This window comes from Condylostylus longicornis, unplaced genomic scaffold, assembly GCF_029603195.1.
Source record: "Condylostylus longicornis isolate FDR11 unplaced genomic scaffold, ASM2960319v2 ptg000038l, whole genome shotgun sequence".
In the NCBI taxonomy this organism is placed as follows: domain Eukaryota; kingdom Metazoa; phylum Arthropoda; class Insecta; order Diptera; family Dolichopodidae; genus Condylostylus; species Condylostylus longicornis.
Window position 1 is genome coordinate 8,676,960 of NW_026578007.1, and position 24,494 is coordinate 8,701,453.

Below are 24,494 nucleotides of genomic sequence, written 5' to 3' on the forward strand. Positions count from 1 at the left end.
AATTTATTATGATTATTAAGTTTAATTACATGCAAATAAGTGCCTTAATAATAAGAGCGTTAAAAATTACATTATGTTTTCTCTTTCTTTTATTAATAAAATATCAGAATTGTTATGTTAAAAACCACATTTTTTGGCACAAATAACTTTGAAATATTTATGTGAATGATTTTTCTTAAAAACGTTTTTTCCGATCAATAGAACATTTTAGAATAAGAATAGTTTATAAGCAATTTACACTTATTATTTAAGAATTCAAATATTTTATAAAATATCAACTATTTATAACTGTTAATTTAACAATTTAACAATTATCTTATCATTTCAGATTTATCACAGAATCCAAATGATTAATTTGAAATTTTTAAAATTATGTGGTAAAACTTTAAGAAAAGAATAGATACTTCAAATATCTGTCTTGTCAAATGAAACAATTTTCTAGAAAAATTTCCTCATGCTCATTAAAAAAAAAATCTTATTGTTGTTGATGTAAAGGAAGCAAGATGAAAAATTACAATTACTTTCAACTTTATAATTATCAGTATTGTTACGGCATTTATAACTATCGTATTTGTTACAACAAATACAGTCATTAAATTTTTATTAACCATTATAAAATATATAGGCATTACATAATTATCAATGTCGAATATATCAATTTCAACAACATCATCACCATCATCTTCAACTTCATCATCATCATCATCTACAAAATTATTATCATCTGCATCATCATCTGCTATAACTTCAGCTGCAATATTATCATCTAGCAATAATAATAATTATAGAATAACAAATAATATTACTGCAGGTGCTAATAACAATAATAGTAATAATAAAAATAATCAAAATAATAATGATTATAATATGAAAAACATTACAAAAGTAATACCATCAAATAGAGATTCTTTAGATAATAAGAATATAATAACGTCATCGTCGTCAGTAACAACAACAGCAACAACAAATGGTTTAATATCAAATCGTACATCAAATTCTTATCCTTATACAACAAATAAAATTCTTCCTATAACAATAAATAATAGCAATAATAAATATAATTGTAATATAAATAATAACAATCATAACAGTAATAATAATAATAATAATAATAGTAATAATACAAGTATTGTAACAGCAACACCAACTATTATTACTTCATCATCAAAAATATTATCGCCATCAAATTTATTATCTCCATCATCTTCTACATTATCATCATCATCATCGTCATCATCTTCGTCAGCATCGTCATCATCGGCATCAATATCAGTATCAGGATCATCAGCTGGTTGTATAACATCATCAATAAATGGAAATATTATTTTAAATGGTGGCCATTTAAATATTAGTAATAATAATGTTAATCATAAAATTACAACAAATAATATAAGTATTAATAGTAGCAGTAATAGTAATAATAATAGTAATAGACAGCAACAACAACAGCAGCAACAACAGCATCATAATAGTTGGGAAACATCATCATCAGGACATCAATTAGGTGTTGAACATTTAGCTGGTGCTTTAAGTCCATTATGTATAACAGATGCAACACATGAAATTGTTAGACCAAAACCAAGAAGGTAATTATTATAAAAAATTATTTTTTATTTTGTTGTCTCTCTTTTTTTATATGTAAATTACCCAATTATACACAATAGTTTTTGCATTTGCATAGTTTATATTATGAATGTATATGTTAATGAATAGGGTGTTTTTCAAGTCCCATATAGATTGGGATTTTGTTTAAATTTTTTTTATTTATGGTTAAATTAATAAATGCAATCCCGATCTCTTTTGGCAAAAGGGCAAACGTCCTTTTGAAAGCTACTTGCCATTTTTTATAAACAATAATAATAGGTGCAATGTACAGAGGTTTCTACTGAGCATTCAAACGCCGCTGGTGCATCAATATAACTTCTCTTTAAGTTGCTTCTTAAAAAATAATCTAAATTCGTCAAATTTAATGATATTGAAGTCCAATTGAGAAGTTTGTTTTCCGAAATTGTTTGTTAGGTGATTTTATTTTATGGCTATCGTACCACTATTTTGTTGAAATCCTTATATTTTCCCGAAATTTATGTCATTTACATTTTAAAACAAACAATGATTTATTATGAAAAAGTATCGACCTTCATTGAGTCATTGACCTTATTACTTAATTCTTATTAGAATAACGTGTAATTATTCCATAAGTTTATAAAGTGCACACTAAGTAGTGCATATTTTAGAAAACAAAGCAATATGTTAATTTTGTTATTGATTGGGCTCACTCAATTATTCGGTAATTTTAGCAACTTACAAACTTGTTGGAAAACTTACAAATTTCGTGAATGGACCACAAAAACTTGAAGGTAAATTTTCGGAAATGTTGCTCAAGTATTACGATTTGATAATGACGTTTTATCTGAGTAAATCATTAATTCCAAAAACTGACCACACTAGATTAGCTAGTTTTACATCATCCATCATTCCTAATGTTTTATCTAACTTAAAAAAAAAAACACCCTGTGTAGCAAATATGTATAATGCAGTTCAGTTGATTGTAATAATCAACAACAAATTTCTATATAAGTTGACAATAAATATGATTTTAATAGAAAATAATTGACAGAAATAAATCTCTTAATTTTATTACCAAATTTAATGATCAAATAATAATCACCTGATTTCAGTCCATCTTACTCTTAGGTATAGGTGTTATTTAAATTTTATTTCCATTTTGAAAATTATTATTTTATGTCTGTTTCTTTTATTTAAATTTTTTGATATTTTAATTTGTGATTATACAGGAAATATCGTAATATTATGAAAAAAATTAATTTTAAGTTCACTCGGTGCTTATACACAAAATCCGAATAATTACACGAAAGAAAAAATTACTGTACAATTACTGTAATTAAAATGTCTACTTTTTCGTCTCTGTTTTTATAAATGAAATTTAAAATTTCCTCCTTTAAAATGATTAACAATAATTTTTGTTTTACTGTTTTTTTTTTTTCTTAAGAAGATTGGATTTATTGATAAGATGAATGAATAATGCCATTCACAATAATTACCAAAATTTTAAGAAGATTTTATTAAATAATAGTAATTGTAAAAGAAAAAACGAGAAACTAAGCAGAATATCCTATAGAGAAAAAATTATTCAGTTTCAAATTGTTCATTAATCTTATGGCTTATCTCTCATAAAAATTTAGTTGAAAGGGAAATTTCTTATAGGGTGCATAATTTTCCTTAAAGTGAAATTAAAGTTAAGTTAGTTTTTTATCAATAAATTAGAGATGAAAATTTATTAGATTTCGAGTTTAATTTCAAGATTTTGTGAAATTAAGCTTGTGATTAAAGTATTTTTAATTTGATATAACCGAAACATTCACAGACACTTTTGAAAATTTCTTTTTTTTAATAATTTTAAATTTTTAATTGTTGTGTACAAAATATTTATCATACCATAATGGGCGTAAGTGGCCTAAGTGTATCCTTCGGGGGCCACTTAAGCATATCCATGACAGGAAATTCAATTAAGACAATATAATGAATTTGCCCCTTTAAGCTGTTCAAACCTTTTCTTAGCCTGTAATAGTTCTAACTCCAAAAAAAGAAGCGTCTACGTTCATCGAAAATAAATTTCAAATTTGAGATATTCATAGGTTTATAATTTATATAGGTATGTTTTACTGCTATAGGACGAAATTCTCGTAAAAATTAAGTGTTATAATTACAAACTACTTGTAATTCCGCTGGATAGTAGGGATCCTTTATAGTATTATAAGTATTGTATATATGTGGCTATGAAATTGCAAAAAATTCGGACTTTCAGGGTATTCTGTAATTACTTTCGCATGAAATTTCTATGAGTTTTCTATGAGTTAGACAAAGTGTGATTCATGCTACACATTCAGTTTAATTCTTAAATTCATTTAAGTTCAAATGAATTAAAGAATTAAACTGAATGTAGTACAAGTTTTGTAGTAAAGGAAAAATAATTTGAAAAGGTCTTGTTTTATGTTTAATTTCAAGTTTGTAGAATTCAATGATATATTCTACGGTCTATTTGATATTTTAATAAAAACCATTATCGAATTTCATGAAATATACAACAATTTCATGACAATTAAAAAATTTTAAGAATTCGATCTCAAAAGTGAAAATATTTTAAAAATCAAATAATTTTTTCAACTTTTTAATTGTAATTGTATATGATCCTTAAAGCGATTGCTGGACAAACACAGAGCACATTAATTTAATTTTGTTTAGAGTAATTTTGTCCCCCAATTTTCAAAACCATCTTAGCCACATTATCTGATAAAATTTTTCAATTTTTTATTTTCAACAATAAAATAAAAAGTTTTCCTTTTACTTTTATTTTCTTTATAGCTAGTATCAATGACACCGTGAAAAATTTTCTCGCAAAATTATTTAATTTTTAATTTATTCTGCAATAAAAAAAAAAAATAATTATTAAATACAACAAAACCGAAGAAAACTCTCACACTTTCATCTTTTTTTTTATTTCTACTTTATTTGATTTTATTACATTTTATTCAATTTTAAAAAATCAAATCAAAAAACTTAATAACATTTTGCACACAATTATTTTGTGAACTGCATGATCTTAATCAGTTACAAAAAAAAGTAAAACAAATAAAATATGATGCAAGACAGTGGAATTTAAGAGAAAAACCAAAAATGAAAACGCGTGCACTGTACTCCTTTTCTTTCATTTTAATTTTTAAATAAATTAAAAATTGTTGGCATTTAAATTCAAGATTTAACGCGTTATTCCCTTAAAATAAAGGTATAGCAGATTATAAATGAAATGAGAAACAAATCATTTTTTCTAATTCTCAACTGTTTTGCATGTCTAAAAGGGCCTATTCACACTACCGCATTATAAAACTCAAAGTTTAGGTTAGGGTCTTTATCATTTTTTTTTTTTGCGTGTGTATTCATTGTAATATTATTTTCTCGCGATCTTGGTTCTTCGTAGGTTACAGTATTATAAATTATAAATTTTTATTTTCTCTCTATGGAGCCATCAAATATATTTTATATTTTATTGTTTAAAATTTTAACCTTTAATGGGTAGTAATGAATTAAGAATTTCATTAATTGTACTTAAATCAAATTAAAAAGGCTCGTAAAGGAGCACATTTTCCTTAAACAATTAAAAAAATTTGCTGTGATCAGCATATAGCCGACCGCAATGTGTATTGTGTTGTTCAGCGAAAATATTACAGAACATTATGAAAATTTTTCTTGACCACTTCTTTTCAATTTTACGGAAGTTTTAAGTAAGCTTTTAGTTATCGTACCTAGAGCCACTCAAAGCCACTCTTCACACCTATGTGGCACTTTCTCTGAAAAGTTAATTTCGGTAACTTACTACCGAAATTATTATTAGGAATATTAAATCTCAAGATATTCGGTCAACTAGTTCCGTAGATATAGTGAAAAATGTAAAATCGGCCGCCAATTCGGTTTCCGAGTTTCTCATCTTTTCAAAAAATTTATAGGTTTATTGTTCATTTAACATCTAAATTTGGAGTATTTCAAAGAAATTGTTTGAATATTTATTGTTTTAATATCTTCTGTATACATGAAAAAATGTAAAATCATTCCCGAAAAAAGTCCAGTCTCCGAGTTCTAACATATCCCAAAAGTTGATCAATTCGATTCAGCCGAACTTGAGATACGCGCGTGCACACAAAAACCGACTTACCACGGAGAAGTGCGTTTCCACCGAAAACTCGATATGCATTACTCAATTTATATTATGCATTTTCATATTGCATACATTGAGGGGAGGAATAAAAATTATAAGAGGCAATAATGTAAAATAGGTAATATAATTTCTGTTAACAAAATATTTACCTTTACTTCCTTGATTTTATAGAAGTTCGATGAATTATATCATATCTTATAATTTCAAAAATTGTATCTCCCAATGTCCTGAAAAAACCTGAAATATTGAATTGAAATAATATAATAATTAACGCCCAGCAATTTAAAAATTTAAGAGTTGGTAAAATTTAAAATTTGACAAATATGAATTCAAAGTAACACTCAATTTCATATAATAATTCCGGCAATATAGCGCTTACTTAAACTATTTACGGTTGAAAAAGGAAATTTCTATTTTTGTGAGGTTGCATAGGATTAAAACCTTGTTTGCATACAAATTTTTAGACAAGTTGATATAAATTCCATAAAACTTGCAAAAATACTTGTGTACTTACGATTTTCAGGGACCAAATCTTTAGAAGTTTGGGTATGTATAGATTTTTTGGAAGTGATAAATTATTTGAGTATAAAATTTTACTTTTTACCTAAAAGAATGCAGAAGTTTTGAAAATAGATGGATGAATGGACACAGAAAAATTAATTAGCACATTTTTTTTTATATAAATTAGTAATATTTTTGAGTACATTGAATTACTTACAAATTTTATGAAAGTATTTACAAATGAAATACAACAAAAACCACATAGTTTTGGAAAAATAAAGTTTTAAAGTAAAAAGTAATTGGAACCGACAATAATCCTTAATTAAATATTATTTTTTACGCTATAGAAACAATTAAATAACAAAAACAAAATTTCAAGAATTTACAAAGCAAAGAATGTGATGAGAAAACAAAAAAAAAATGTTAGATCAAAGAATGATGGCGCTGACTTTTTAGTGGAAACAAATGGAAGACAACGACAGTGACAATGAGAAAAAGTCGCGTAAATTTTCATTTTTCTTTTCATTGTGTGTTTTTTTTTTTGTGCGAGATTTTTCTTTTGGTTTTTTCTTGAATCTTGTTAATGAATGACTCAACTCTTTTCATATTTTCATCTAAAATCTTATGAATTTGAAATGCTTACATAAATTTTTTCTTTAAACTTGCAAGCTAATATGTAATTGTTTTAAAAGTATCTTAATGATTATTTTTGCTTTTACTTTCTTTAGAAAATTGAAAAAAAAAAAAAATTTGAATATTTTGCATTTGCATTAAAATTACCCTTTATTTTATATTAATTAATTTGCAATGGTATAAAAGTAAGTTTACAAGTTATTAAGTGGAATTTTTTATTCAATTCAGTTTAGAGTGTCATCTGTAAACTTTGCATATTTAAAATTCATTATGAATTATTATGAATTGTATGGGATGATGAGAAAAAATTCTGTTTTGTTAATAATAATGCGAATGAATTTTAATTAAAATAATTAAATTTTTTAATAATACCCACGAAATAATTAGTTTTTCATTATAATATTAAAATTTTAATAGGTTTTTTTTTTATTATTTCAGTAAAGTAGGTTTTTTATATATGTTTCAAACTATTTACACAGTTTCTACATAATATGTAAAATTAATAATATTATTGAACTCTCTTGAATTAATAAAACAATATGTTGTAAAATTAATGATTAGCTATTGTAAAATATTAAAATTCAGAAATTTGGATGGAAACATAATGGAATTTTAAGAATAAAGATAGCAAATTAATTATATAGAATTATGCACTATGAGTTTTAATAATAATTTACCTATTTTATAATTTCTATAAGCCAAAAACTTTTGAGGCTACAATGATCAGTAATTAAACATAATTTTTTTTTGAAATAAATAATTACAAACTTTGAAAATTTTTTAGAAATAGCTATATATTATCTTTAATTATTGCTACAATATTATCCATACCATTAGGCGAAAATTAAATTTTAAGTGTTTTTGAATTTATGACCTAAATATCATTCTTTCCTGTACATTTCTAGTTACCCTATATTTGAAATAAAGCTCTACGATTAAAATGTAAACAAATTGACAAAATCGATGAGTGTGTAATAGTAAATAGAATTATATTGCTAAAACAAGGAATACACATAACATACACAGGGTAAACTAGACAATACACATTGTGTTCAGTTATGTGCTGATCGCATCAGATTCTTTATTATTACAAACTATCATATTACCAATATTTGAAAATAATTATGGAATACTTTTAGTCGAAATTTAAATTTATAATGTTTTTAATTTAAACATTTCTGGCAATTAAATTTTAAAAAGTTATTGAGATCTCCCAAAAAATTTCGCCCGAATCGTTAAATATAAATATAATGTTTATTAGAAATAGAGGTGCTAAACCATAAATATATATATACAAACTGTTCAAATACATAAAATGAAAAAAACTGTCCAAATGAAATTATGTGATAAAAATTTTTAAACTAACAATTCGGATGGCATAATCTCTATTAAGAGCAAAATCAACATTTTTGAAGTGTTCAAAGGGCATTTTCATAATTGTATCGCACAACATTCTATTTTTCTATATTAAATAATGCACCTTTCAAGCGGTTATGTGTTGACCAAATCAGAACTGTTTTGTTTGATTTTGATAAATTAATTTCACTCATTTTGTTGAGCATTTAAATATTATGGAAGACAATTCTGTTGTTTTAAAGAAAATATGCATGGCCAAACAACAATATAAGTTGATATACCATAATTTCGGAACTATTAATAAATAAGACACATTTATTGATTTTAAATTAAAGAAATTTGGTTTATCTATTAATTGAATCTAGGTCAAATTTTGGAAGAAAGTCAACTAAATCAACCAAATTTTAATAGATTTTAGATTAAACTATGCGGCTTTTTTATTAAATAATTTAAGAACTGCAAAATACATTTAAATTTACTTTTAATAAATTTTATTTTTTACTAAGATATTTTTGAATATTTACCCGGAAATTACACTAATAATAATTTTACTATCACAATTCATTTCATAATTAATTATTGACAGTTTGCAACTCCAATCACAATGTGTGAAGTATAAACAAAAAAAATTTTTACAAATATCCTGCCTTTCAAAATATTTTTTAAGTATTGCATAAGTACCCACTCTTACTAAACAAGTAATCAAGTGAAAAACAAAAAAAAAAAATTAATTCATTAATTTAGGATAATTGTACTTGTATTTTTTCTATTTTTTGCTTTAAAAGCATAGTTAATTAAAATTCCCAAAAAAACAGCAACTCTAAAATGTTATTGCCACCTACACCACCGTCTAGATGAAAATTTTTTGCAAAAAAATACATGTATTTTTAGTGCGTGATCGTAATTAATTTACATTGTAAAAATCAAAAAATGAAAATACTTGTACATACTTGTATACACATATTAATAACTTACCCAAATATTAATGTTAATGTGAATATGTGCTCTTATTACAACCATCATTAACATCATCTCAAAAAAGCAAAAAATGGAAAAATGTATGAGATATTTCCGCCAATTTTTATACTTTTAATTTAATTTACTTTCAATTTCTATTTATTTCTCCATTTTAATAATTTCATACCATTATTATTTTATATGAAAAATTTATGACTTCCTAGTCGGAATTAAAATTGAAATATTGTGAAAAATAAAATTACAATTTTTGTTTTTATGGTTTTTTTTTTTTTTTACAATTTAAACATCCCATCTCTAGTACCTTAAAAATAATAATTGTAAGGAAATTTTTTCTTTACTTCAATTTAAAAGATGGCAAAAGTAAAAGGGAAATTGTTTTTTTTTTGTTTTGGTTTGGTTTTTGTCTTAGAAAATGAAAGTAAATTCTTTTTAAAATTAATAATAATAATATAGTTTATCACGTGTTTTGTATACTAAGTACCAAAGAACGGTAATATGATTTATATAGATATCTAATACGTGTATGTATGTTTGTATGATTTATCAATTGTCAAAATTTAATATTACAATTCTACATTTTTGATAGCCAAATTTCGAATAATTCTAATTACCAAGGTTTTCCAAATAATTTTCCACGATTCTTTAAATCTAAAATATTTAAATTCTTCTAGAAATAGACGTGCTAATCAAAAAAAATGCACATAAAACGCACACAAATAAGACTGTTTCAAAGATTTTTCAAATTTTTAACAATTTTCTGCAACAATGTTTCTGCAAAAAATTTTCACAGTACGCCTTTCCAAAAATATTTGTAAACAATTATTGTAGAGTAAATAAAAACCTTTTTATTTATGTCCTTGGGCGAGAATGATTAAAAGACTTTTGGACCTTTTTTAGCTCTACAAAAGTGGAAACGGGAGGGGTGTCGCATACGGATGTTTGTAGTCCAAATACGCATTCTAATCTTGGAAAGATCATTTATATATTGCCCTTTTCTAAAATCTAAATTGTGTCTGTACTTATAAAGATGGCAATATTCGTAGCAAAGATCATATTAAAATCAAAACATCATATGTATATGCAATAGTAAGTAGGCTTTTTTTAAGGTATAATACCCCAGGTCGAGAAACTGTATAGCCATGCTACAGACTCTATAAATCCATTATAGAGTCCGATTCCATACGCTCATACTTCATCAAATGTTACTAAAATTATTTAAAATAAATTTTTAGTCTCATACTAATTCCTTTAATATAACATTATTATGCTTATAATACATGGTGATTCGGAATGGTGTGCAAAATTATATACAATCGGTTAGAAGATCTAAAATGGGTAAAATTTTTATTCACGATAGTGTGACAAATTTCGATGGTTTCTGATATATGTAAGTAGGTACAGGGATTTTAAGGAAATATTATTTCTCAAAATAAAGGTTCCTAATTTTTACAATGACCATTTTAATAAAAAATTATTAATAATGGACCAAAAAACATTAGTTTTTCATTAATAGTTCATAATTTTTAAAAATTTTTCAAAACCCTGAAATTCAAGAGGTTTTGTTGCTATATCTATTGGATCATGTCAGAAAATTTTATAGAAAAAATGGATAAAAATTTAAATTTTTCTGAAATTCGGATGCTTGGCTTCCGAAAGTATATAAGAAATTGATTAAAAGATATGTTATTGTTAAGCCCTTTATTAACACTTTAAAGAACCGTTTCTTTTAGCCAAGTTTCCATAATTATCAGTTATCATAAAGTTTCAGATAATAAAATTATCTGAAACTTTCTTGAAATTCCTGAACATTTGGAACTGTTAACCCCTTAACCAATAGAATATTTTGTGGCATACCGTTCTAAATCACCCTGTATTATACAATTTTATTTCTTATTATTATTTTATAATACACTTAATTACTCTTACATAACTTTATTTGAATGAAACAAAAACTTGAACTGTATGGTAAATAGAACATAAATACTTGGTTATTAAATAAAAATTTTCTTAATTACGCTATAATAAATAACATCATTCTATTAAATATACAATTAAATAATTAACACTATAATAACAATATAAAAAAAAATTCATATAAGCACCGCACACAAATTTATTGACCATTTTGTTGTTTGTAATTCGCGCAAAAAATCAATCACCTTTTTTATAATGTTGATGACCTCACATTAAACTTACAAGATTTTACAATTCCAAATTACTACATACTTCGATATAAGTAAATGAGCAAAATTTATTCGCAAATTTTTTGTATTTAAAGTTTACAATCTTTATATACTAATTTTTAACAGAAATAATCAAAAATTAAATAAAATACAAATTGTACAGAAGAAAAAACCGATTTTTTCATTAAACTGATTCAATTGTTTTAATATTGTAAATACAAAATACGTGAGTATGTACGTGTTACATTTAATGTAAAAAAAAAAAAAATACCGCGAATTTATTTAACTAAATTGAATTTTAAATGGTACAACAAAAAGGTCACACACATAATTAATTCTTTGCAGTCTCAGCCTTAATTTATTTTATTTATTTTTTATATATGTGAAACATAAAGTTCATAAAAAACATAGTACAAGTGTATAGAAGTATGGACGCATATGAAAATTTAATAAAAATGTAACGAAAGACAAAAAATATAAAAATATTTTTAATACCCAACAATTAATTTTATTTACCGTTTGTTAATCAAAAAAAACAACAAAATGAGTAAATCAGGTGAAAAACTATTTATTTTGTTGTTTCATCTATAATTAAAAATTTTTAACAGTAAATGCCAATTTTAGATAAACTAACCATTCTATTTTAATGTTACGTTTTCTTACGCAACGTAGCTGTTTGCAAAAACAATCGGGTTTAACGCTGATTCCTTGTTCATATAAGCTTATGCCACAAGAAATACAGAGGGTTAAAAATTTTTTGCGGAATTGAAATTATAGGGGAGTTGCTTTTGCGCTGTTTTGCATAAGATGGCAAATAATTTCACGAAGGATTCTTTGATTAATGTCCAGCAAAAAATTTTATAGGTGACGGGGGGATGCTGATATTACTCGTTTTCCAGTTATCAGCCTGTTGAAAAAACGGTACCAGATTTTTCCTGCATAAAAATAAGTGCTTATAACTTTGGAATCATGCGACATAGATTAACCATCTGTGACTTGTTTTACAGGCGATTGATTGCTCTTTAATTTCAGTCTTATACTCAATTTAATTTGAGCCAGTTTTCGAGATAAAGCTCGACAAAATCAGAAATTTGTTTTTTTTTTTTTTGAAATTGCTCTTTTTATCAAATAAAAATATCAAATTTTCTCAAAAACATGTGTTATTTTTTTTTTTTTTGGAATTTTCGATGCGTTACAATGAGAGCTAAAACTTAACCCATACAACATTTTCCCCCTTTCCCTTACAGTTTTTCCACTGAAACGTGTTAAATGTGTTTTCAAAACATGCGAAAAATTCATGCAAAAACCCCCGCCCCCAGAAATACAATTTTTTGCTGAAAATTTATCAAAAAATCATCCCTGAAATTATTTGCCACCATATACAAAAGTCCCTGTATAAAAAAATGGGGATTGTACAATGAAAACTATTTTAAGAATTTCAAAAAAAATCATCCTTGGATATTTTGAGTAGAATTCTATAGTGTTGTTAAATAATTAAATTATTGCTTTAACCTCATTAACATTTTCCAAAATTTTAATCCAAAGACAGTATCTTTGCTCTCTACTTATAAAGTAAAGCATTTTTAATTAAAAATTCTTATGTATAGAAAATTTTCACTTTATACATTGAGAATCTACTGTAAAATTATTTGCTACAGTTTTGTTATGTGAAAATAAATAAAAAAAAAAATTTCCACTTTTCAAATTCAATTGTTTTTTTTATATACGATGCAAAAAAATTTTCATTTTCCATTTTCAAATACCTATGTAATAGCGCACCGCAGTAGCAGCACTAAAGTAATGCACGTACATTATATGAAATATATCGCGTATACCAAGGTGGTTTGTACTTAACTTGTTGTCTTACTTAAAAATAATACTTCATTAAAAAAAAAATAAATTTATTTGATTTAAAATAATAAAAAATAAAAAAAAAATAATTTTCTTTCAACGATTATTAACCTTAATAATTGAAAAACTTTTAACGATTTAAGACACCATCACGGTTGTATTCTTGTTTCTTGCAACTTTTAAAGATTAGCGCACTTATTTTTCATTTATTTTTAAAAAAATTTCTTATGATATTTTAACAATAGCAAGTATAAATTAAAAAAAACAGTTTATTGTTTTTGATTGAAATTTGTTTTTTTTTTTGCTTTTGGTTTTTCAGTTTTCAGTCAAAATTTAAACACCTTTACCAATAATAATGAAAACTGAAAATATATCAGAGAGTTACGAAATCGAGCGTTATCTTTATGTGCTATATTATGGTGGTATACCATAATTAACAGCGAAAAAAAATAAAATTGAATTTTAATTTTAATTTTTTTTATTTAATTTTTAACATAATTATTTATGGGATCCTTTGAAAACTTCTTGTGTGTGTTAATACAAGTACAAATTAAAACAATTATAAATAAACACTAAAAAATTCTCAAAGTAATTTTAAAAATTTAAATTACATAATTTTTATTTTGTTAAAATAAAGATTACATTTGAAATTAGATTCGAGAATTGCTAGAATTTCGATATTATGAGTACCCATATCGAATTTCAAAAAACAAAATAATTACAATAAAAATATACGAGCTACAAAAAAAAAAAAAATACTGGTTGGGTTAGGCCATAATCGAATGCATGGTGTCAATTAATTTTTAAATTTCCTATGAGTTTTTAGTTTAATTATTTAGCTAAGTCTAAGGTAGCTTCCCTTTAAAATAATTATGGCTTGACTCACAATTATATAAAGTTAGGTCAAACCAATGGTTTGTATTGTAGCACTTTTCCCTTCAACAAGTGAAAATTCTGCTTTTAAAAACAGTCTATGTATATCCACCACACTATTAAAATTATTTTCATCATATACGAAACTATTTCTAGGATTGCATATATTTAGGATGATGCATATATGCAGTCTTTGAAATAAAGCAAAAATTGATATAAAGAGGGGTTAACATAATACTCGATTTTAAGGGTTAATTGTGTGAGTTAAGAAAAATAATTATATTTTTTAATGTCATGGAATTTACCGTTAGCTTTTTGCGTTTATAGAAATTTGAAAAAGCTTGCGGTTTCGGAAATATAAGGTGTGAAAAATTCAAATTTTACAAATTTCAAGAGGCGGTAACTTAAGAGGGGGTGGAGATGGAAAAAAATTTTCTTCTAACGAAATGAAGCATTTATTTATACAAAATTATACAAACATTTATACAAAAGCCCCTAAAATTTCAGGCTTTTACAGACTGGAGTCTAGAAGAAAAACGACATCAAAAAATTTGGAAAAAGCGGACTTTAGATAACGGTAAATTTGAACGGCCATTTTGTTTTTCTAAAGCTTAACAATAGTATACCGCGCTAGGGGAAGCAAGTCGCTGCCTTTTTGCGTTTGCAAAATTTCAAAAATGTTTATGGTTTCATTGCAACAAATAGTTAAAAAAAACCATTTTTAGGGTTTTGGGGGGGGTATAACTTCTAGAGGTGGGGAGAAAAATTTTGTTCTACGGAAATAAAATTAAATTGGAATAAACAAATAATTAAAACTATATTTGGTGTTAGATGCATGTGTTAATTCGCACTTTCTGAAATTTGAATTTGCAAATTGCAAAAAAACTTTAACTCAATTAGTGAACTACAAGCGAATGTTTTTTAATGGGCATTAATTGTTGTCTTAAACATAGTATGATTTTATATATTAAGAGCATTCCTCGATTGAATTCAATATCTCGAAGAATTTATTAAATCAGTTGATTTGCTAATGTAGAGATTAACTTTGTTATACTAACAAAATTCTTCAACTTTTACCTCAGACATGATCACAAATTTAAAAATGTCCGAAAGGTACTCGAAAAATATTGAATTCATCAATGACTTAAACTGTTCAGAAACTACAGAATCTATTCTCTTTCACTATACTCACGCACTATTCGTTGTTATACTGAAATACTACCATATTGCTAACATCGATTAATAATTCTCAAATGATAAGTGAAAATTTTACAAAAAAAAAAAAATTATTAAATCTTCAGAAGATAATTTCATTATTGTCAATGACACCACAACTGCATACACAAAAGTTCTATCAAGCAATCACTGATCACTCAATGAGTACTTTAATATAAAAATTAAATTCCAATCGAATACATAAAAACAAAACTGAAAATGAAAAAAACTTAATTATTTTATAATTGAACATGATAAATTGGTGACAACTTGCTAAACATAAAAAGAAAAACACAACTTACTTAAACCCTTAAAAAAAACTCAATATTTTTCTTATTTTACTCTTTGTCATTTCAGTATATTCATTATTTTAATTCATTAATTACTTGATTAGAATATAATCGGAGTCAATTGTAATTTATATACTATGAATTAAGTTCAATAACGTTGAACAGAAAAAAATTTTCAAGTTCATACAGAGAAAATTAATTCGCGTATAGCAGCAAAGGAAGAAACAAAAAAAAAACAAGAAATTTTTATTAACATTTGAAGGAATTGAAAATAATTGCGCGAGTCTTACACAAGAAAATTACTAACTTTTATAAAATTATGAAATGAAGTTATGATTAATTCAAAAAAACCTAACGAATATGTTGACCTATGGGATTTTTCTTATATTTGGACGATAATGAACTTGAGTTCTTCAATGGCTTAAAAATATTCAACTATTCGCGCACACATAGAAGTTGGCGAATATTTTGATGTTGTTTAATTAAGATTTTTGCATTATAATTAATTAAAATTTCAGAGATTGTTTTTGCTTATGAATTATGCATAATTTAATTAAGATTATTACTTAATTTGAAATTTATTTAATTATTGTTTAAAATAAAATTCAAAGCGTGTTTTGAAATTTTTTCATTAACAATTAATAAAAGTCATTAATAAACTTCGTTTTTGGCAAATACCAAGTTTTTAATAGTTGAAAATTCGTATTCTTTTGTTCTTAAATTAGTCGCACTAGCTCCCCTGTAAATGTTAAAGAGGAAAATATTTAAAAGATGAAAAATAAATACCAACCCCCTTGTCCACCCATCCAAACATAATAGCCACTACCGAAGCCATTCTAACGAGCCAGTTCGTCAGGTCATTTTAAGAGCTGAGTTGTCAGAGTTTTGAGCAGAAAAAATTTATTAAAATTTTGTTTTCTCCTCTAACGACTGCTTTCTAGGCGGTCGTTCTACCAACTGACCTACAGAGGTATAAAGAAATTGCCGGAAAATTGTTCTTCACATTGCTTTATAGTGTAATTATAGTGGAAGAAGCAATCTTCTATTTGTAACACACAATCACAAGAACATATAAATAGGTATTATACCTATTACACTAATGATATTAATAATTAGATAATGCGACGTGTAGTTGTTTATAATTCATTATTAATTCTTATAAGAAAAATTTTAATATTCAAAAAGTTGCGATTAATTTTCATTTTGAAATTATTGTGATATATGACGCTTTCGCAATAGATATCATTGAAACGAGTTGACAGATGTAACTTTAACAGACAGACCTGTGTTCTCCTTTACAATAAATAAAATATTATTAAATATTAAGATTAAGACATCATTTCATGAATTTTTAAGTTTATCTCCGGAAAATAACAAGGAAATTTTTAAAACGAGCCGACATTAACGCTACCAGAATAATTTTTGCAGTAATTTTTTTTTTCTTTCGAACTGAACGAGTATTCGAGAAGGGAATTCAGCGCAAAATTGTACCACTGTTAAATGAAATATCCAAACTTTAAAGCCAAGGTCATCCAAGCTACATTTTATCACTTAAATCAATATTAGAGGCGTTTAAAAACAGAAAATATTTGGTAGCATCTAATACTCAAGATAATATTTTGTACCACAAATGAATTACAATTTTCACTTTTAGTTTTAAAGATCTAGAACAAATTTAAACCTTTATACAAGGTCAACGAAATTTTGAAAATTTTAGGTTAATATAAAAAAAAACTCCCATTTAATCTTAAAAGAGAATGTAGGTTTCTTAAAATTATGAAAAATAATTATTTTTAGATCTTTGTATTTAATTTAATTTTAAATCTTGGACTGTAGAAACGAAAATAATTAAAAATTAATTTTTTTTTACTTAGTTTGTTTCACTTTCCACTCTTTTATTACTTTCTTGTGGATACATAGGTAGATTTTAGGAATAAGAATTGGTACATGCCTTTTGCCCAGAAGAAATCAAAAGTTACTAAATTTGTTTATTTTTTTTTGTTTTCTCTAATTTTTCTTTTTTTAATATTAAAACTCATTTAGGCCAAATACAATAAAATTACACTTAAATAATGAACTTAATTTTCTATGTATATATAACAGTTATTTTTAATAACATTATAATTTCTACTATAGTATAAAAATTTATTACATTGTAAGCAATGAAATGCAAAATTAAAAAAAATATATATAATTAGACCAGTGACGTAGCTTTTATTTAATTAAATTGTTTAAAAAGCAATCAACTCTGAATATAAAAAGTGGATTTAAGTTGCTTTAAAAGAATTAGAGAAAATACGATAACAAATTATTATAAAATTTCCTAATTTAATTTGTCATTTAATTCCAATAAGAGAAATCAAATTATTGAGATATGGTTCGTTAATGAGCCTTAATAGAAATAGTTCGGCACAAAGGACTTCCATATAAAGTTGTCTTTTAGCCAATTAAATAATAAATTCTAGAGCTGTTTGACTTTTTTTAATGGTGCTCAAAATGAATACATTATATGACATTCTTGCGATCACAGATATTTCACTTGATAATTTTCAAAATTGTTTTTGACATTTAAAATGTAATTTATGACATGAAGGAGCGTGTGTTGCAGAGCATGCTCCGTGCTCGAGGGGGGGCGCACAATAGATCCTTATAGGTTGGCGCACTGTTGCCCCCGTTGTACAAATCTACAAAAATCCACAATTGCACGAAGGACCAAAATTTTCAGAGAAATCACTCAAAACTCTAAGAACTTAAAATTTTTAATTTTATATTTAACAAATTACCTGACAACCTTCTTTTAGATTTAATATTTATGAGTTCAGTTTGGCAACTAAATAGTTATGTAGTTAATAGAGTTCTTCAGAAAAACTCGATTACACTAAGGATTTTAGAATTTTGAAAATACGATCTGCAGCTTTTCTTCCATTAAAACTATTTATTGGAATTCGCAAGTGTCATTCAGGAACTAAACAATAAAATGGATTCGATCACATTAATTTTTATACCCTGCACCTTTGTGAAGGGTATATTCACTTTGGTATGGAGTTTGGACGGTACGGACATACATATATACTCTTGCTCAGCGTAAACTTCTGCGTTGATTTAGCCATTCCCGTCCGTCCGTCCGATCGCACGATAACTCAAAAACGAATAATGCAATCGGCACCAAACTTCCACAAGTTGTTTCTTTTGTGCAAACGACGGCTACTATTGTAAGAATGTGTCCAATTACGCTTTACATATGATCTGAAAATTTAAATGGAGTGGCTGCACTGGTTCAGGTAGCTGCCATAAAAACTCCAAAAGCAAGTTTTAATTATTTGCAAAAATAATAAAATTGTATTCATGAAACTTGGCGCTTGTGTGCCCAATTATAGGTCAGACATATCCATGCAGTTTCTATAGAGTGTTTTGTCAGGTTCGAATACTTGGTATACAACAACGAGAACTAATTCTAGATATTTCAAAAACAAATTTTAAACTCAGATTGCTATGATGCAGGGTATAATTCGGTCGGTTTATACCAATTGAAACGTTTTTACTTGTTTTTGGTTTTTTTTTTTTGGAATATTTCTCTTTACAGAAATTTTTCTCTTCGTTTTTATAGGGAAATTTTACAAATGCAGAATATAATGTAAATTTATCGTATTTTAAATTTTATATTAAAATTCTTGAGCATAGATAATTTCGGATATCAAAATCCTACAAAATGCTTAACTTAAATTCCCTTCAATTTCATATGTCATTTAATTTACTCTCATTACATGATTTTATTTAATTTTTTTTTAAGTAGCTACGCCACTGAAATTTAGTTATTTGATTGGCATACTGACCAAAATGGTAGACATGAAAAATAATTTTCTCTCTTTTTTCTTGTCTATTTTTTTTTTTTTTGCGTATGTTATTCCATCGCAGTTTTTGGACACCCATCAATGTCAAAACATAAAGTTCATAATATTATAGTATAAGATAGAGTCAAAGAAAATTTTACAAAAATATTTTCATAGTAAATTTAATTACAAATATGAAAATTTTAACGCTTATTATTTTTGCTGCTACTACATACAATTTTACTATGGTTGATTATTGTTGTTATTGTTTTTGGTTTGTATATTGTTCTTAATAAAATTGAAATATAGTGTTTTGAGTTTGCTTTTATTTGAATATATAAAACTGTTTGAATGGCGGAAAAGATCATTTAAAATTTATAAGACACAAAGCAAAGCAACACAAAATAAAATCTAAAAAAAAAAATTTTTTTTTTTGACTTCAGTTGCGTTCAAAAATATCTTTAGTTACCACAATTCCTCATCAAATGAAATAAAATGAAATATAAGAGGGAATTATAAGAGATGCAGAGAGAGAGGAAGAGGCGGGGGAGGGGGAAGTAGCGGTGGAGATTGTAAACAACGCGCGTATATAAATTTAACGTTCAAATCAAACGGTGTATTTGTTTTTATATTTTGTTGTTTATGCTTTTCACTTTTTATTTCTTTTTTTTTATATTATGAGAATTTTTCACCTGTATATTCACCTGTTATTGACTATAACATGATAATTTGAATTTCTATTGTTTTGATGAATTTTTTGTTTTGTTTTCATGTGTTTTTTTTTTTTACTTTTAATTTCCACAATGTTTTTTTGCGAGTATTTCTTATTCTTCTTGTTATTGTTAAAACGTTTGTGTGTCTGTAAGACGTTAAAAGAGAGCAAAAAACTATTATTATCATTTTCATTTGGAAAATTAAATAATTTGTTACCTTTTTTTACATAGATATGACGGACTCGTTAACAGTACGGGAATAAAAAAAAAATGCTAGCTAAAAAATTAAAAAAAAAAAAAAATATTTTTGTAAAATGCATTGTAAAATTTGTAAAAGAATCGTTGCTTAAAAAATGGTAATTAAGTAGAAGATTAATTCCCTATATCATAATTTTAGATTCTAACTTATTGAGTACCGAAGTTTTTGATATCTAGACATGTTTAAGTTGATATGTCGGGATGTGGAGAAGTAGGATAATGTAATAAACTATTTTAAATGATCTCCCTTAATTGGCATATGTTCAAAAATATTTAAAAAAATTTTATCATTTGTTTTCTAATTCTAGTTAATTTATTTAAAAATTTTGTAATTCCGTAAACGCAGAAAGGTCAGAAATCACTTCTACTGTCGCAAAAAACTGTAAACATATGAAGTACTGTCGAAGTGATCATTCTAATTTATTGAGTACTTTCGAAGTGATTAACCGTTATCTCGAATCGGTTTTCTCCGGAATTCAATTATCAGAGCATTTTGCATAACAAAATGTTAATTAAAATCTATTTGATTTGTATAAAAGGAAAATTACAACCGTAATCGTCCTGTTACTTGCAAATATTTAGTTACAAAGCAATACAACTAAAGGTTGCAGCTATTAGTTGTAAATATTTTGAAAATAATTTCCTCTTAAATTTTTATCCTAAATTTATGCAATATTATATAAAAATAAGAGAATTGTTTTAATAGATTTTTTTTATTAATTTCAAGCTGGTGTCTATAAAAATATAAGCTTCTGACTTAAATTGTTAAAGGGAAATGAATTATTTTCATACTATTAAGCAAGTACAATTCATAGTTTTTCCTGCCGCATTTAGAACGTTGAGATTATTGGAAAAATCTTTAAAAGCTAAAAAAATTAAAATTCACTTTGTAAATGATTTTAAATTTTAATATTGTTAGAGCAACGTTTAAAAATTTTAAAGTTTCCAAAAAAAAAAAATACTTAGATTGCATTTTTCAAGCGCCATCATTTAACCAACTCACTTGCACGTGCAATGTTTAATGTCAGTAATTTTACCTAGATTTTCAGTGCGTTCTTTATGAAAAATTTTTAATTTTAAAACAAAAAATTCACAAATGTTTAAAACCCCAGGATTTTTTTTTTTGCCACATACTGTAATACAAATTATATTATCATTAATGTGCTACAGAATAAGAAAAAGTTACAAAAAATAAGCGAAAAAAAAAATTAACTATCTTGTACTTAATATTAAAATTATGTACCTATAATATGTACTATAAGAGTACTACTGTAACTGTTATTACTTTTAAATGTACTTCATATTACACTTGACGTATTCCTCTCTTATCCGACAGCAAACAAAAAAAAAAAAATTAAAAAAAATAAAATACATGCATACATCCGTCTTAAAAACAATACTTTTGCGATTTTTTTCCTCTTTTTGCTTGTTTTTTTTTTTCATTTTAATACTAAAATCTATACTATGAATCGTAGTAATTCTCCTATTTTATTTAAGTAAGAGAAAAACAAAAACAGAGTTAAAATAATTAAAAATACAAAAACAATATATGAAATGAAATTGAAAATGTTCAAAATGTGTGTGTGCACAGAAGACGAAATATCAACGATATGAGAAAATCTTAAAGAAATGAAAAATTGAGACCCTCTTTGGTATATGTATGAAAACGCAAAAAATACTAAAAAGAAACTAAAAATATTTTCATTCATTTTTAAATTTCAGTTTCATTTAGAATACGATCATGTTAAGATCATAAAATAATGATTTACGGGATTTAAAAATTTTGGAAATTAAAAGCGCGCCCGCCTACGGTTCGGTTTGCAAAAAATTAAAATAAAAAGAAAACTTGGATTAAAACAAAAAAAAAATTTACATAATTTTGAAAATTTGAAATTTTAAAAAGTCAAATTTCATATTTTGTGTTTAATTTTCTGTATACTGCAATCAAAAATAAATAAAATTTAATTTTAAAATTAAAAATTTAAAATAAAAAATTAAGTTATCATGACAATTACAATTAAATAATAACATGCATCGTTAAACTCCTTCCACCCCCAAAAAAAAAAAAAATTCATGGTTTTAATTTCCATACCATTTATATTTTAAATTAGAAGATTTTAAATGTTGCTTTTATAAACGTAAAAAGAAGACGAGCTCACAAAATTATTTCAAAAAAAAAAAAAAATATCAAATGAAGAACTTTGGTAAATTTAATTGAACGTAACGAACCGTTCCAATGCAATTTTGAATGGAAACAAAAACTAAAAGCAGTAAGAATAGGTGATACACACAACATACTCATGTAATAGCAGTAAAATTATATAGGATTAAAAATAACATAAAAGTATATTGTAAATGACACCATTTAATTTACGAAATTTAAAGGGTTTTCATTGAAAAATTCCCAACAACAGCAACAAGAAAAAAAAAACCCGTGAAGCAATTGCATTGTACACAAAAACAACATTTTGTATTATCAATATATTCATCTTACTGCCACAACACGCCATATGGAACCTATAGGTTTACATGAAATGCAACACAATACACAAAAGACATTGGAAAAAAATCCCTGCAGTCTATCCCTTTTTGTTTTTTTTTTGTGAAACGTGATCAATGTTTTTACATTATAAAATACTCAACAATTATAATTTACTATTCAACCTGAAAAATCACAACAAAAACCAAAAAAAAAAAAAAATCCTATTTCCGATCAGAATAGAATCAATGAACCTAAACCAAAAAAACAACAAAAATATAATCGAATAAACTAGAAATATTCATACACAAACCTTATATCAATACACACACATACACGAGAATAAATAAAAATCACTTTAGAATAAAAATGTATTGTTCTCGTGATTGCAATTGCAGTTTATGTCGTGAGTTACGTCAACCAACAACAATATCACCATTATCTTTACAAAATACGGATAATAAAAATTTATTAAAACCATTGCCAATACAACAATCATCAAATAAAAAAAATTTATCAGCATCAGCACGTCAAAGTGCTAGAAAATTTTTTCGTTTAACATCATCATCATCATCTTCATCTATACAACAATCATCATCAACATCATCATCATTATTACCATCAGTTGCAATATTAAAAAATAAAGGATATTATCAAGGTAAACAAGGACAACAACAATATCAACAACAATATAATTATCAATTACCATTAAAAATTTCATCACCATTAGGTAATGATGATAATTTTATATTAAGAAGACGTGCTATTGATACAATATCATATTTTGATAATAATGATAATTGTAATTATAATGATGATAATATTATAAAAACACCAAAATCAAAAATAACTACAACAAAATTTCAATCAATATTTCTTAAAGAATTACAACAGAAACAAATGTCACCAAAATTTTATCGTAAAAATTATCATTGTAATAATGATAATAATAATGATAATAAATTAAATATTATTGAAGAAAATCATAATGATATAAAAAATCAATCAAATGATATTGAAGTTAATAATGATAATGGTGATAGTAATTGTGGCGATACTAATGCCGGTGGCATCGGTAAACATAAAGTTGTTATATATTTTGGTGATTCAATACAAAATCGTGGTAATGGACAAGAGAAAAATTTAAAATCATTTCAACCATCATCCTCATCATCAACATCTAATCTATTACAAAATTCATTAGAATTTAAAAATATATCAGAAATAAATTCATCTAATTTAGAAATTCATAATTTAAATGCTAATTCTAGTATTAATAGAAATAATGATAATGAACAAAAAAATAATAGTAATAATAATAATAATAAAATTAATCATGATTTATTACATGCCAGTCGATTACTTGATGAAATACGATCAAAAATACCAGATATTAAAGATATTAATACATCAGCAAGTGAATCAAATAAAAGTAGTAGTTTTTGTTGTAATGAAGATAATAATCTAAATAATTCTAATAATTCAAATAATAATAATAATAATAGTTTAGAAATCGGATTAAATGAGTGCAATATAATTAGTAAAGATATAAATGATAAAGAGGAAAATAAAAATAATAAAATTTCTAATGATAAATCAATGA

The 24,494-nt window shown here is 25.2% G+C and overlaps 1 protein-coding gene across 1 annotated transcript in view; it reads left to right on the top strand.

Moving 5' to 3' along the window:
* Positions 1 to 626: 626 nt before the first annotated feature.
* LOC129609133 (ankyrin repeat and BTB/POZ domain-containing protein 2) overlaps positions 627 to 24,494 on the top strand; it is a 31,313-nt gene continuing 7,445 nt past the window's right edge. Inside the window, exon 1 of the mRNA XM_055521024.1 lies at positions 627 to 1,586. Coding sequence (XP_055376999.1) covers positions 643 to 1,586 — 944 coding nt within the window. The 5' untranslated portion in view covers positions 627 to 642. The remainder of the gene's footprint in view (positions 1,587 to 24,494) is intronic.